The sequence below is a fragment of the Adiantum capillus-veneris genome, chromosome 1, assembly GCF_014529385.1.
Source record: "Adiantum capillus-veneris isolate H3 chromosome 1, ASM1452938v2, whole genome shotgun sequence".
Taxonomy (NCBI): Eukaryota; Viridiplantae; Streptophyta; class Polypodiopsida; order Polypodiales; family Pteridaceae; genus Adiantum; species Adiantum capillus-veneris.
Window position 1 is genome coordinate 61,139,077 of NC_140931.1, and position 16,388 is coordinate 61,155,464.

General features: G+C 47.7%; 1 protein-coding gene across 1 annotated transcript in view; it reads left to right on the top strand.

Moving 5' to 3' along the window:
* Positions 1 to 16,388, top strand: part of CYL1 (alpha-N-acetylglucosaminidase family / NAGLU family) — a 228,378-nt gene that overhangs the window by 39,775 nt on the left and 172,215 nt on the right. The window contains exons 3-5 of the mRNA XM_086516947.1: positions 13,462 to 13,673; positions 13,819 to 13,940; positions 14,089 to 14,174. Coding sequence (XP_086373073.1) covers positions 13,462 to 13,673; positions 13,819 to 13,940; positions 14,089 to 14,174 — 420 coding nt within the window. The remainder of the gene's footprint in view (positions 1 to 13,461; positions 13,674 to 13,818; positions 13,941 to 14,088; positions 14,175 to 16,388) is intronic.

Consider the following 16,388-nt stretch of genomic DNA (forward strand, 5'->3'; position numbering starts at 1 on the left):
CCTGCTTTGGAATAGCAGTTAGCTACCCCTGTTCCTGCTCAAGGAGGTTCTTGCGTCAACACAAAAGCATGAACCCACACAGCTGTACATCAGTCAAATGAGGATCCCTCTTTTGGGGCATCACATAACTGCATGTAGGGGGGAGAGAGAGCAGTGTGTAGCGTACAGGGCATCACTCCTGGCACCGCACTGTACATAAGAGGGAAAGGAAGCACTCCATAGCTATCAACCTGTGACAAACTGAAAATGAGCCCTCTCTTGTCTAAAATCAGCGCCACTTCTTCATGCATGAGGAAAGTGCACAGAAATGTGCCACTTGGCACATTTACAAGTCATTTCCCGTTTTGGGGTTGCTTCTAAAAATCTCCCGATCGGTTGCCCAGTTGACTTCACGGTAGAGTAATAAAATGTTCCTCTTGTCATTCCGGAGGTAATGACGCGAATATATTTTCAGGTCCAAAATAGCAGTTCCCTAAATTTTAGGAGATGCTGCCATTGTATCTTTCTAGGTCATCTGACCCTCTTTGTACACTGCAGCCACACCAAGAACTGAAATGTAGCCTCTGTAGCAAAGGATTCCACTTTGGCTAGTCAATGACCCCACTTTGGCTAACCATAGTCCTTGTCCAACCTTAGTGCTCTCGTGCCCTCAGGCCTGGACTCCCTTTGAACAATTCCACACTAGCTATGCAATGCAGGGTAGTTAGATTTCCAGAGGGGTGTTTCCAAAAAGTGAAAATAAATAAATAATAAGAAAGAAATCAACAAAAAGGATAGATAGTAGTCACATGCTGGTGACACTTTCCCTTGTTGTGCTTCATCTCCTGTGCGAGAGCAATTGTTACCGCCTTGTTGAGATCGATTGGATCGAATACCTCGACATCGTACTTGATATACTCGTCCAATCCAAAGAGAAAAACCTCTTTGCGCTCATCATCCGACATGCGTAATTGGGTACCTAGCTACAAAACACGATTAGAAAAAGACATAACCGGCATACCATTTTGCTTGAGAGCGCGCCAATCATCCTTCAATCGTGCAAGGTAGTGAGGTGGCATAAACGGCGCCTTGAGCTTGTCTTGGAAATGAGCGCAACTAAAAGAGAGGGGCGTGAAATCGTCGGCTGTCTCTAGGTGCGCGGCTAGCTGTGCCTCTTGCCATGCTTGGTACCAATTGATGGCATCACCGGCAAGGTACATAGCTGCCGTCAAAACTTTGCTATTTCTTGTGTTCTTAGTTGTTGCAGAATAAGCATTAAATTGATGCAACCAAGAATGAATAACCGTAGCATCCCATCTTACCGTCATACTTACTGAAAGTCAACTTCTCTGTGACTGGATGGTTGGAATCCGTATCGTGGCTTGCGGCACTTGATGAACTTCCACGATCTTTGGGTGGTTCGATCTTCGAGGCTAGCATGTGGGAAATAAATTCTTGATTTCGAATCTCCCTTTGAGCTTCTCGTTCATCGCGCTCACGTTCGAAAGCAAGCCGATTTTCTTCTTGTTTTGCGGCTAGTCTTGCGTTTCTTTCATCGCGCTCACGCTCATGAGCAAGGCGCTCACGTTCCTGAGCAAGGCGATTTGCTTCTTGTTTATCCATCATGGCCATCATCTGCTTGACCATTTCCTCCACAGGGTTTGGTGCACTTGGTGGCGTAGATGGCGAAGGGGGAGGGTTGAAGAAATCATCTCTGGGTGGAGACGAGTCTTCGTCGCCTCTCTCATGCTCATCACCTGTATGCGAAGTATCCATTCCGCTTCGGGTGACGACCATGCACTATGATCTTGGGGTCTTAAGCTCGCGAGGAACTTGGGTTCTTGAGGGTCTTGAGGTTCTTGAGGTCCTTGATTCGTGAGAATCTTGGGTTTTTGAGGTTCTTGAGTCTTAAGGGTCTTGGGTTCTTGAGGTTTTCTTTCGCGTGCAAATCGCGTTGGAGAAGGATCTTCTCTTCACTCGAGTTCTACTCTTTTCTGTGGGTGCACCCCTTGGCGGCCTTGCGCTCACACCAAGGTTGGTTTTTCCCACCTCACGTCGATTGGCCGGCCGCTAAGTGCACAGTCCGCTCTCAATGAGTGAAAAGAGACACAAGGGGAGGCTGGACAAGCCCTTCTTTCTTTGGATTCCTGTCACTCTTCAACAAAACACGATTAGGAATCGCCACGCCCAAGTAAACTTGGGTTCGTGCGATCGCAACAAGTATAAAAATTCTTGTGGTTCTTTCCTTGTGTAATGAAGAACACTTCCAAAGCTCTGATACCAATGTAAGGTGCAGCGGAATGAATGTTGAGTATTTTCTCAAGATTAGTGATCTTTATTGCTCAAGGTTCCTTTTAGTTCTTAGGGAAGGAGAGAGCCTTCCGTCTATGGAGAGTGCTATGATCACGAACAAAGTGAGTGGATATTGTGCGTGCAAGTGAATGAGACTGAGAGAAGGAGAGAAAAGAGATACGACACCCGAGAGGTTGTAAAACCCTCCTCCGAAGGCCCCACTCTCGTCGGCGAGAGTGGTCTACTTTGATTGCACAAAGGTGTACGATGCGTATGCAATGGACTGATGCAATGGGACTATGCCGCCGACGACGACGATTTGATGGCTGAAATCTGGGATCTTCTAATCGCTGAAACTCTGCTAATCTTTGGGCTGTTTTGGTTGGCTGAAATTGACTGTTTTGGCTGTGTTTTTATGGCTGAAAATCGGTGGATCTCTGCAATGCTTCCAGGGGTGGCTCTGCTACTTGTCAAATGCTGAAAACGCTATGTATCTGCTGCTGGTTTGGGCAGAAACTCAAAAATGCTGATGCTGCCCTTTCCCTTGCCAAAACGCTGGGCTATATGCTAGAAAACGCTGATCTGCAGCAGTTCCCTAGTGTTAGTAAAAACGCTGATTGGGAAGATGCCTGTGGGGGAACAAATGCCAGGACAAGGAGGTTGTGGGCGATGGCTTTCTGTAGGGGAAAACGCCAAGGCAAGGAATAGGATGGCGAGGCTAAGTGCTTGAAAACGCTAGGGTGCTGAGGGGGGGGGGGGGTACTGCTGAGAAGTTGCCTGTTGAGCGGGAAGCTCCTGCTGCCTCTTCTGCCAATTACTGCTAACTTGGGTTTGCTTATATATTAACTTAGCAAAATTGCCCTACCTACTTTTGTTGGCAAGTCACTTAAAAATAATAAGTGAAAATAATCAAAAATAGGAAAATAGGCTAAATGCACTGGAAAATTCCCCTGACTGAATCTGATGGATTCTGAAGGGAATACTGATGATCATGCTGTGTACAACGGGAGAGATATGCATTTATGCTAAGTGACTGGGCATGCACGGTCTACGAATAGACTCACAAAAGTGCTAGATCAATTCTAATCTAAACTGACTTGACTGACGGGAACCCTGCTGTGGTGTAGCTTGTCCACGGACACATACGGTTGGGATGTCTCACGTGTCATCTATCAACTGTCACGTGTGGTCGTTGATGTTGTTAGAAGAGACATGATGATGGATATTGGCTGTTTTCAGCCATGGAGGAGCCTTTGATGGCATACTAGCACCCCTCATGGCACAGTTGGATTGTTATGTTAGATGTATCAGTGAGAATGAGCGATGACCTCTAATGTCATGGTTCTTGGGTGTGTTTTTCCCATAGTCGCAAGGGACGCGTCCCGAGGAGTGGGGACGGGGGGACCGGACTCAAATGGATTTTAGTGTAAAAAAGAGGGCAGGGCAGCAAGTGGGGATGGAAAAGTGGGGACGAGAAGCTGAAAAATGGGCGTCCCCTGTGACTACGGTTTTTCCTCATCAGCCATGAATTAGTGGGTAGGCTTGGCAGCTAGGGTGCTTGTCAAACTCCTAGGGTACCATTTTGGAAGCTTCTTGACCAGCCGCCAGCCAATAGGCACTCCCTACCTACACCAAGTGGTAATCTTCAGATGAATGAAGCTTCATGACCAGCCGCCAAGACCAGCTGCCAGCCAATAGTCACTCCTCCCTATGCAAAGTGGCAATCGGCAATTAGATGAAAACTTCCGTCAGTTTTGATGACTAGTTGTCTTGTGGAGGTGCCAACAACTCAGCAAAAAGAATGGCAACACCCATCCAATTGGCTGCAGTAAAAGCAACCACCCTTCCATGTCATCATACTTCACCAATGAGAGGGCACTCATGGGCCACATGGTTCTCTGTGAGGGGAGTTTTTTGTGGTCATGAGAAAGTAACCAGGGAGGTTATGCTGACTTCCTGTTTTGGAGGTTAGTGGGCAGCCCTTTGTGGGCAACCTAGTCTATAAAAGGGGGAGCCTCTCCCTTGGCTAGAACCTCTCTCATTTTCTCTCTCACCACTTCTCTGGTCCCTCCTCACCTCTCCTATCTACCCACATCTCTTGCTACTACTCTCTAGCACTCTTTGAGAGTACCATTCAAGCCAAACTATAACTCTTGTACCTCTGTGCTTCTCTCCATCACAATGGCATCACACTGCGATCATTTGCATGACGATTGTAACTGTAGAGGGCACCATGTGCCAATGGAAAGAACAAAACTTTATCACTTTAACAGAGCTTGAAATTAAGAGAGAATCCACACAGTAGACATGGAGTGGCGGAGTTCCACTCCTAGAAGCACTGGTCCCAAAACCCTGGCACCCCTTTCCATGTTTCTTTTATATTGATCTTCAGAGAGTACAATTGTGGAGAGGAGCACTCTCTCCAATCTGCAAACGCAAGATTGAGAAGAGCCTCCCCCAAGACTTTAAAGGCCATGGACCAAAAAGCATCAGATATGAAACGGTGGCATTGCTCCAAAAGCAACTGGTTGGCGCCAAAAGTATATGCTGAGAAACTGTCATGTCATTAGCGTACGGATTTCCATGAAATTCCACTCCAAATTCTGCCGCTTTTAATAACCAGACCTTGGTTCACTTAATAGGGTGTTCACACGGTGGACCAATTACCCCCTCTTCCCCTTGGGCACAGGGATTTACCACGTCTTCACTTTGTGAGATACCCCCCTTTCCCTTTAGAGAAAGGTAATCGCCCTCTTCCCCTTGGGCACATAGGGATTTTCTACGTCTTCACATTGTGACATAGCCCCCCCCCCCCCCCCCCCCCCCCCCCCCCACACACACACACACACACACACACACACACACACACACACAACCCTTCCCCTTTAGAGAAAGGTAATTGCCCGCAATCACACCTGCAAAAAGTCAATCCGATGCTTTAGCAGACAATGGCTTCATGCATACATGCCAATGACCATCACCATCAGATAGTACATTCTCTAGCATGCATCACATCATACAGTTCCACAACCAGATTGCTATCGAGCCGTCTCATCCTCATCAGATCCGTCAATATCCTAGCATAGCGATGTAGTCATTACACCAGACAATGGCTTCATGCATACATGCCAATCACCATCACCATCAGATACTACATTCTCTAGCATGCATCACATCATACATTTCCACAACCAGATTGCTATCGAGCCATGTCATCCTCATTAGATTTGTCAATATCCTAGCATAGCGATGTTAGTCATCACACCCAGATCGTATTGATCCTATAGATGTCTTGATGCACTAGCAAGCTACAGTGTCACTTTCACAGGACACTCAGTTAGTACAGTTGGTCTGGTCTGGTTCACACTGGACGGACTTCTTGGGCTGGGCAATGACACGTGGCAGGATACGGACGGTGGTCTAGTGGACATCGTGGCCAAGTCACCACCACCACTCACTTTTGAGATTGGCGTAGCTGGCTGGCATTTATGGGCCGTTGGGTCATCGGATCATCTTCCTTCTAGATATATGGTCCAGCATCGTAGTCTAGAGCATTGAGTCTATACACAGAGCACTTATTCACCATCCTTGCACATCTGAGCCTCGACACCCCATTGTACCTGAGAGTCTTGGACTAGAGCTGAGTGTGCTGCCACGCCAGAGTCCGTATCAGTTCTTTGAGATAGTCGAGTCATTCCTTGTGGTCTACTGTTGCTGTTGTGTCGCTTGTTTCCTGTTTTCAGTCAGTTTTGACTGAGATTGTCACGCACATTGCACTGAGGAGCACCCACTGTAGAGAGCACGCAGTACAGGTGCTCTCATTTTGGCGATCACGGTGGGACCTCAACTGAAACCTCACTCTGTGAGGTACAAATCTTGAAGCTAGTTGGGTCTATCTAGCTTCGCCTACCTTGCCTTGCACTGTTCTTCTCTCGCCTGGTCCAACGGTCTAGTCATCTCTCGCCCTGGTCCAACCAGTCCTCGTCCCTGGTCTAGTCCTCCTCGACCCTGGTCTAGTCTTCCTCGTCCCTGGTCCAGCCTGGTCTAGTCCTCCTTGACCTTGGTCTAGTCCTCCTCGTCCCTGGTCCAGCCTCGTCTAGTCACTGCGTGGTCTAGTAGAGTCTAGACCAGTCTTCAGCCAGTTCAAGGTTTTCTTGCCCAAAGCTCGGTTGGTTTGGTGGTCGTTGCATGACCCATACAAGGCGATCAGTTGAGCGTCAAAGCGCACTACTGAGTCCTCTGAAGTACTACAACAGAAGACGACCCTTGGAACCTGTTATAAGTCCATCAACCTCATCACCCATACCTCCACATACGACATCACCCATTCCTCCCTCCGGTTCCATATCTTCCAGATCACCTTCTCCAGTAAAGCTCTCTCCTATTCTGCTACAGCAGGCTACTGAGCAACAGGCTCAGCAAGGGGCCATGGAGCCGTTGGCTAGCGTTTTGGCTAAGGTAAACATCAAGTTCCCAACATTCAAAGGACTCTCTTCAGAAGATGCTGACGACCATGCAAGGAGGTTTGAATCTCTCTATAGGGGTCGTGGTCTTAACAGGGAAGATGCTTATTTGGTACTCTTTCCATCCACCTTGGATGGCTTAGCAGACAAATGGTACAGTCAGTTTGCAGAGAACCATTTTGCAACTTGGGCAGCCTTAAGACAACAGTTGTGTGCAGCTTTCACGCCAGGTGACTACGAGGAGAAGGTGTTGGATCAGTTGGCCAACGTGGTGCTCCAGCCAGAGGAGACTTTTGCAGAATCTATGACGAAAACCAAGTCTCTGGTTGCCAAGCTTCCCCAGCAACCAGGTGAATTTATGGTTAAGAAGTGGGTAGAGAAGGTGCTTCCCAAAACTTCTCAGCAAAAACTACGAGAGAGTCTCCGACCCGATGCCACTCTGGAGGAGTTCATCGCAGCTGCTACGAGGATAGAGGGGGCTAGGAAGCTATTCACCAACCCCTTCACATAGAGACCCCCTCTGTGTTTTTGGAAAGTCCTTCTGATCCTTTAACTTCTTTACGCAGGGAATTGGAAGCCCTAAAGTTACAGCGAGCTCTTCGGGAGGAGAGGTCCTTCTCTCTTAGACAGGAGAAGCCTCCACATCACGAGGCATTGGAACAGATTAAGCGCGAGCTAGAAGAGCTCAAGTGTTAGCAAGAGACTAAGGCTACGGTTTGGTGTAGCTCATGCGGCTCTCCAGGACACCCTCCACAAGAATGCCCCCTTCGGGTTTACTGCCAATTCTGTGAAAAATCTGGACATGAGGACAAGGATTGTTACTACGTCAAGGGATTGCGACAAATACAGCAAAGTCTTGGAACTTTCTTCAACAAGGGCCATCACCTGCATCCAACATGGTTTCTCCCTGTGGCCATCCACACCATATGCCACCTTTGCTGACCCCCTCCTATGCAAGGTATGCAGAGCACTTTTCCCTCTCAGAGCTTTTATCATACCCATGCTCCCTCATCACCTCAAAGCTTCTATGCCTCCACCTCCAACTCAATGCAACAGGAGCAAGGACCACCTCGCCCTTTGAATCGGCCCAATTTGTGCTACAGATGTTGGGAATATGGGCATTACCAAAGCAAATGCTCCTTGCCAGAAGGGTCCCCTCCCTGCCGTCATTGCCCTGAAACAAAGGATCACTACAGTAAGGATTGCCCTAAAATTCGTGCATCCACGGCTTCGAACCCAAGTCAAAGCCAGAATGAGTTTGCCTTTCCCAAGCTCAATTTGATAGCAGTTAGCACCATTCTCAGCTGCCCCCTTCTACCCACGCGGTTACCCCTCAAAATAAGCCGCCGCAGTTGGCAGAGGAGCCATCGGGCGTCCTCACCTGGGCCCAGAGAGCCGCTCTCGGTCTCAGCACTCCAACAAGTTCAACTCCAGCAAGTTCAACTCCCCCACACATTCTCACACCAGTGGATACCCTGCCTGCAGCTGTTAACAAGCCATCCTCTAGTGCCATGAAGGAATCCAAATCTTTGCTCTCCGATATTGATGAAGCTTTTTTGGAAGCAGTTTGAGATCTACAAAAGATCAAGGTACCAGAGAAACCATTGGTAAAACAAAAGCTTACAGCAGAGACAGTCTTGTTTCAGAAGTGACACCCTGGCAGTTATTCAATCACTTTACCCTGGAGCAAGTCCTAGTGGCGGGCACCTCCCAGTGCGACCGTCAGAGTCCTATATGATATCCAATCCCGCTGCTCCACTCACTGATTATAGAGGCCCTCGCTTGACAGTGTCCATTTTGGGTCGGCAATTCTCAGGAATGATAGTGGATGGTGGATCTGGCATCAACCTGATGCCCGAGTTCACTATGTTAGCTCTAGGTCTACAGCCTACTCGCCCTGCTCCCTTCACAGTTACATTGGCCGACCAACAGACTATATCCAGTGGGCATCGTGGACAATGTGCCTCTTTAGGTACAAGACTTTACTTTTAACTTGAATCTTGTTGTGGTTCGTCTTCCCCAGGTTGAGGGCAGATTTCCTTTGCTCATTGGAAGACCATGGCAGCGACACACTAAAGCACTTCATGATTGGGGAAACGATGCGATGTGGATACATACTTCTGGCTCCCCGATGCAACCCATTCTCTTAGAAGGAGGTATGGATCCCGTGGTGCAGCAAGTTTCTTTGTCAATGGAAACCAACCCTGAACAAGAACAGCCTACTACACCTGAATGGTCAGATGAGGATCTGTTAGAGTGGTTGGATGCTACCATATCTATGCCTTGTTATGGAGTCTCTATTCACTCTTTGCCGGAAGGTACACCCTCTTCCAATGTTTCCTTGGTGGACGCCTTTGAATTTGGTACGCCTATGAAGAATCATAGAAGCGGGAAGAAATCACCGCTACAAGAGTTCACCCCCCTTCAAACATCAGTGGTGTCTGCTTCTACGACCAGAACAAAGCTCTCCTCTGGGTCTGGCGAACTCCCTTCACAGAGCTTGGCCTGCTTGAAGAATTCCGTGCTCTTGATAGTTGTCTTGCTCATGGTACATCCTCTTGCTCTCCATCGACTACCGCACTCTGTAGCAACTCAACTTTCAGCTCTTGCTCTCCATCAACTGCCGCGCTTTGTAGCCTATCAACTTTCAATTAGTCCTACATTTTTTCCCCTCGCCCCTAGTCCCCATGCGCACTCACCCTCGCCCCTAAGTCCCTTGCCCTCGCCCCTCACACCCCCTAGTCCCTTGCCCTCACCCCTACCCACCCCCTACCCCTCACCCTCGCCCCTACCCCCTACTCAGCCCTCCCTTGCCCTCGCCCCTACCCACCCCTCCCTTCCGCTCGCCCCTAACCAGTCCCCCACTCACCCTCGCCCCTACCCACCCCCTCACCCCTCGCCCCTACCCTCTCTCAACCTCGCCCCTACCCAATCCCACCCCCTCACCCCTCGCCCCTACCCAACCCCTCGCCCCTACCCTGTCTCAACCCTCGCCCCTACCCTCTCTCTCCCTCGCCCCTACCCAATCCCACCCCCTCACCTCTTGCCCCTACCCACCCCCTCGCCCCCCTCATCAGCCCTCGCCCCTACCTGGTGCTATCTCGCCCCCTACCCACCGCTAGTCCCCTCTCATCAGCCCTCGCCCCTACCTAGTGCCACCTCATCCCTGCCCACAGCTCTCACCCCCCTACCCACCCCTCGCCCCTGCCACACATGGCCCGAAAACATCCTTTGCTGCTTCTCATCACCCTCTCTTTCACAGTGTGTAACCTCTTGTCTTCAGATTGAGGATACAGACCTTCTATAATTTAAAAATCAAGCGGCCCTCTGGCGTTGTTTCCTTGTTCACAGAAGCAAGAGAGCGACACAAAGGGGAGAACAAGTTTTCTGTATTTCCTTGTGGCTTTCAAGCATTAACCTCGCGGCCATCCTGTTGCTGTTAATGCTTTTTGTTCTGCAATCATTATGGAGCTTAAACTTAATTGCGGCGTTACTCGGGCTTATGGTCATCCGTCTTTTGGAGAATAGTGTTGTTGCAATAAGATGAAAGGTGCATCTGTAAGCATGGACCATGTCATTTTTCAATCAGTATGGTTATGGAGGATAAAGATGCATCTGTAAGCATGGACCATGTCATTTTTCAATCAGTATGGTTATGGAGGATAAAGATGCGCTGGATCCAAACCAATCATACTGGGTTCTGGCATATGCAAAGGCCTAAGGCGTTGGCAAGCAGTGCAGTGTTTTAACTCCACTTTTGAGGCATGTAAGGTTAGGGTTGGGCCTAAAACCTCCTTCACGAAAGATGTACGGACGTCGTACCTAGTGCTTCTCTTTCACAGTTTTAGTATTCCTCTCACCGAGACGGTGAGAGGACTTGTGGCGGGCAACCTGTAGCAGGCTAAAGTGTCACTTTCACAGGACACTCAGTTAGTACAGTTGGTCTGGTCTGGTTCACACTGGACGGACTTTCTGGGCTGGGCGATGACACGTGGCAGGATACGGACGGTGGTCTAGTAGACATCTAGTCTAGTGGACATCGTGGCCAAGTCACCACCACCACTCACTTTTGAGATTGTCGTAGGTGGCTGACATTTATGGGCTGTTGGGTCATCGGATCATCTTCCTTCTAGATATATGGTCCAGCATCGTTGTCTAGAGCATTGAGTCTATACACAGAGCACTTATTCACCATCCTTGCACATCTGAGCCTCGACACCCCATTGTACCTGAGAGTCCTAGGCTGGAGTTGAGTGTGCTGCCACGCCAGAGTCTGTATCAGTTCTTTGAGATAGTCGAGTCATTCGTTGTGGTCTACTGTTGCTGTTGTGTCTCTTGTTTCTTGTTTTCAGTTTGTTTTGAGTGAGATTGTCACGCACTTTGCACTGAGGAGCACCCACGGTAGAGAGCACGACATACTATCTGCGCTACATGCACTAAGACCATTGACCCAATTTATCTCATCCAAGTTGGATTATTGATGCTCTAGATTCATATGCTTCACAAAAATGCTATGCAATTGACATAGACGGAGTCGAAATGTTCGAACAGAGTTAAACTTCAGTTACAGCCAAACAATCCCTAGGCTACAGCGTGCGCCGTTCAGAGGGTTCCGTCCAGACCATAGTCTGTCTCACCAAGTACAACTAAATGATCCCTAGACCGCAGTCTACGTCATCTAGAGGTTTTTAGTACAACTAAATGGTTCCCTGACCATAGTTTGTGCCGTCTAGAGCTTCCAAGTACAACTAAATGACGCGTAGAGTGCAATCTGCACCATTAAGAGGCTTTCAAACAGCATTGAAAGCAACATTGCAACCAAAATCAAACAAATTCAATTTGCACCAAAACAAGTTCAAAGCTATCCCAGACAAACGATATTCTCAAAAAGTATCTAAATACAAAAACAATAAGAAAATCATTCTAGGCGAGCGTCAAGTCGGTGGCGGGCACGAAGGTTGATTGTCCTTTTATCCCGGTCCAAAATAATGGTTTGGCAAAAATTCAACAGTGTGTTGAAAAGAGCACGTTGAAGATTCCCAACCGAACTTGCTGCTGTTGCTTTACCCTCCCATTGTCTCCCCTCCCCTTGCACACCTTCCACCTGCTTGCTTTCTGTGCCGACCCGCTACACTTGCCCACCCGTTGCCCACGAACTTGTTGCTTTTCTTCTCACTGCTTGCTTGGGCCATTTCTCCAAGGTGGGCTCACAACTAAGAGAAATCCACCGTCCTCTTTCCCTTTGCAGTAACAAACATAGATGGAGGCTCCTGCTCCGCCTTAGAGGGACTATGATGATGAAGCCCCCTCGGCCGACATCGTAGAGCGTACCATTTGACTTGCTTTCTTGGCGACGGAGCAAGCAAGCCTTGCAATAGAGGTGGAAGGCCTTTAGGTCACCTTTGTCATTTGCAAGATCATCGGCATGATTCTAGGCGCATGATCTCCGCTAGGCTTGCCTTCTCTGAGAGGTCGGAAAAATCATCGATGTAGGGTTCCTTGGTTGTGGCTACTTCCAAATCGAGTTTGAAACCCCTGAGATGGCGACCAAGGTCATTTCGATTAGCCCGCTGGCCATTTGAGGAGGTAGGGCTCATTTTCAACAGTGGTGCCATGGTTTCGACTTAACTTTCAATGTTCTTGTCGAGGAAGGAGATTCTTCCCAGCTTGGTGTGTTCCCCTGGCCTGAGAAGAGAGTACCTCCCGGATTGGCTTTGAGATTGGGATAGTCTTGGAGACCCCGCGCACGGCAACATCAGTCGCTGCCAAGGTATTAGGTATATCTATAGTATTCGCTTTGGTTCAGGACACCCACACTCTGCTGATGGTAGTCCTTCTGCTTTTATAAAGACTTTGAAGACAATAAGTCCCAACGTCCGGAGTATTTCAGAATGAAAAGCACACCATGTCTAGCAAAATCCATGAATGGCGTTGGATTTCCAAATTAGAAACCAGTTATGTAGAAGAGTCCCTGTTCATCTTCTTTTATCATCTGTGGGCTCCCCTCATGACTTGTAGTGGCTGCTTGTTAAACAGTGTCTATGTACCTTAAGGATGCACACTGCGGCTCAAGAAGCATGTAAAGTGCATGCTGGGCATGGAGTAACTTGCAGTCTGAAACAGCGGGCTCCAGACCTCCTGTTCATGCAAGCACTGCAGCACTACATTGTAGAAATGAGGGTACCTGGACGAGGCTTGGGAGTATAATCTTCCCTTATGCATGGTAGGGATTGCGGTTTGTCATCAAAATTGTGGCTCATGCACATAGCCCAGGCCCCATTTGCCTGTGATTATCTGTATGATGCTTGAGATCCATCCTCTGCCTAGAGGAGCATGCGACCCAAGGTGTAAAAAAAAAAAAGCTTTTTCTTGGGCTCCTTCAACACCTTCTGTGACTTTTTCCTTGGGAGAAGGTGAAGCAGATTACCAAGAAGGATAGTGCTCTGAGAAGCAGAATCTACCAAGCCAAGCTGTTGCTACAAGTCACAATATATGACAATATCGAAGGAATTTCTGTGGCCACTGCCGTTCAGGTGGACATGGTGCTGACAAGAATATTTAGGCATCCTGTATGAAATGATTTACCACACATTTGTGAAAATAGTGTTTCTGGTCATGATAGATATTTGTGCAGTACTTAATAGAGCTGGTGTGTAAGAATACACACAAGAATGGAGGTTAGTTTGTGCTCGTGATTCAAGTGATCAAGTACCTCACATTTTTGCAGAATATCAGGAACGTCAGGCGTGGAGATTCTTGCTGGTCTGCATTGGTACCTGAAGTATTGGGGTGGAGGACATGTCTCCTGGAGAAAGACAGGAGGCATGCAGTTGACATCAATAGCCAAACCAGGAGAATTGCCCCGAGTCAGTGGTTCTGGTGTCAAAGTTCAGAGGGTGGTTCCATGGAGCTACTATCAAAATGTTGTCACTGTCAGCTGTAAGCTTGCTGCCAATGTTAGTCATGCTAGATGTTTTCTTGGCATGGCTGTTACTGAAAATACCTTTGTGATTTGTTTCAGATGAGCATCTTATTTTCTATTTTAAACATATTATGTTTTTTCTTTCATTGTTTTTGATTGAAGATTCTAGTGTTTGGTGGGATTGGAAACGATGGCAAGAAGAGATCGATTGGATGGCATTGCAAGGAATTAATTTGCCATTAGCCTTCACGGGACAAGAAGCTATATGGAAGAAGGTTTTCAAGGTATTTACATGCAGGTTTCTGATGTTTGAATTGTTTGGTATTGCTCAAGGTAAGATATAATATCTCCCAATTGGTAAGGGTTTCTATTTGTGGACAGGGCATACAACTTTTTAGGTACTCTATCCATATTTTTCGTGATGTTATGCAGGGGTTCAATTTGACAGATACAGATCTTGATGATTTCTTTGGCGGACCAGGATTTCTTGCATGGGCACGGATGGGCAATCTTCATGCGTAATTTTCTTATTTTTAAATTCTCTTTTTTGGCTTGAAAGTGATTTCTATTAGTATTTTGAAAGCCCATAGGGCTGCAACTCCCCTATCCAGACCCCATAGGATACATGAAACAAGCAAAAGACGGGGAGACTCTTTCAAACTGAACAATAGATATACAACCGCTAAATCAGAAAATGGGAGTAGAGAAGAGCGGTGGCCGATATTGCCATTGAATGCCATGGCCCATCGTGAAGAAAGGTGCTGGCTTCCACAGCTTCATGAAAGCCTGGCATTGTCTTTCTCTGTCGTCAGACCTGCCTTGAATCTTGTCGAACTGGTCTTAGCGCGTGTGTATGATATCCAACCAAAAAGCATACAGTCATTGCTGGAGGCTCACGTATGCCCTCCAGCACAATAGAGCAGCAGGCTCGCCAGACAAACCATTGGCCAAGGCTACTCATCAACTCCCATTGGAGGTCTCTCTTCTGTGTCCAAGCTACTGCCGACAAGTCAGCATCAGGTACTGCTGAGGTTGACCAGCAACAAGCCGAATCCCAAGGCTGTTATGGTCTGTCTCATATCCAAGGACAGACCCTGAACATGCTGACCATGCAACTCTTCCTCAGGTGAAAATCATCTTTGGCAAGAGGGATGCCATCACTTAAAGTATCCGAGCCAAATCTGTTGGGCCTGAGGGTTGTCCCAAAGGTAGTGCCGCTGAGTCTCTTGAGGATGTCCACACCCAGGGCAAGCCGAGGGGTGTCCACCATATGCAGGCTCGATCCCCACTGCAGTCCCTGTGTTTGCGCTACCAGCCACTAAAAACAGTTTCCTGTTGAGCTTGGGTCCAGCCTAAAGCAGAGTCCAATAATCCATCAAGAAATCGTCTCTGATCCCATGCTGGTGCCAATGCTCCAGTGCTACTAGAGTCGTTTGCTGTCTGAACATGAAAACGTGTCTCCCAAGCCGGGTTGGTAGCAGAGGCAAAGGGAATTACCTCCCAAAAGTGAAGATGCTGTCAAGTATTATGCGTTTTAATTGAAGACCCTGCAAAAAATTACGCCCAGCGCACTAATATATACCCTCTCCAAAAGTAATCTGCTTTAATAACTGGCTCCCCAAAAGCTTTTCATTGCGCAATGTCAGCTTTCTATGAATCACGTCGGGGTTCACGGGCCACGACAGTTGTCCGCATGGCCTTGCTATGTCATCGCTGTGTGTGTGTGTTCTGTTGGGTTAGATCGCCACGATATGACTTTATGACAACTACAAAGCCCTCAATGCATCCATCAAGATGGGGAGAGGGCTCTTAACCCTAATACGCATGTCCTTAGTGACCCACCGTCTCACATGAGCCTAGACCTCTTCTCTCCAAGTATCCATAGGTACTATAGGCACATCTGTTGACTAAGAGCTCTTTGTAGAGAGTTGTAGCAATTTATTCATTGTGACTCGTGAGGCCCTCCCCTATGGAAGAGAAATAATGCCTCCTATCCTCAAGCTCATTGACCTCTCCTCACGTGGTCCATCTGCATCTCTATCCATGCCAAAGACGTGTCTTCTGCTTTAACCCTCCATTAGTCGTTGTCAAGAAGTGCGTAGTGCAGTTAAGAGAGCCGGCGGCCGGGCCTCTGACTGTGATAATTCATAGCAAAATCAAGCGAGTCGTAGAAGAGTCGAAGCAAAAGACACACTTCTAATGAACAAAACTCCAGCAATGAAAGCTTCACTCTAAAAAAAAACCAAGATCAACTCAAAACTCTTGTGTGTGTGATGATTTGGTGTAGCCTCGCTCCCAATTGCACTGGTGCAGTGCCTGTTTGCACATTTAAAAACCCTTTCTTCCTCCTTCAATTCTTCATTGAGGCCATTTCACGAAAGCTTCAACACTTCCATAGACAAGACCAAACACCCTTTTGAAAAAAGAAAACCTTTAATCGGATCACCTCACCCGCACGCACGAATACAAGGTAGGATCAATGCGGGACTGCACTAACACACCATAGAAGCCGCTTATGTATCCCTTCTCAGAGAGGCTTAATGAGCTGATCTCCTCTTTTCACAAATGCTCTTTCCTCCGTAATAGTCATGCCCACCATTGATGATGTGGCATTTTGAGCTATTTTTGGCCATTTTTGGGTTATTTTGACCATTTGTAGCTCGAAAATTCCCTTTTCCCCCCTATAAATTTCTTAAACAAGCTAAAAAAAATCCCTATATTTGTAGAATAAT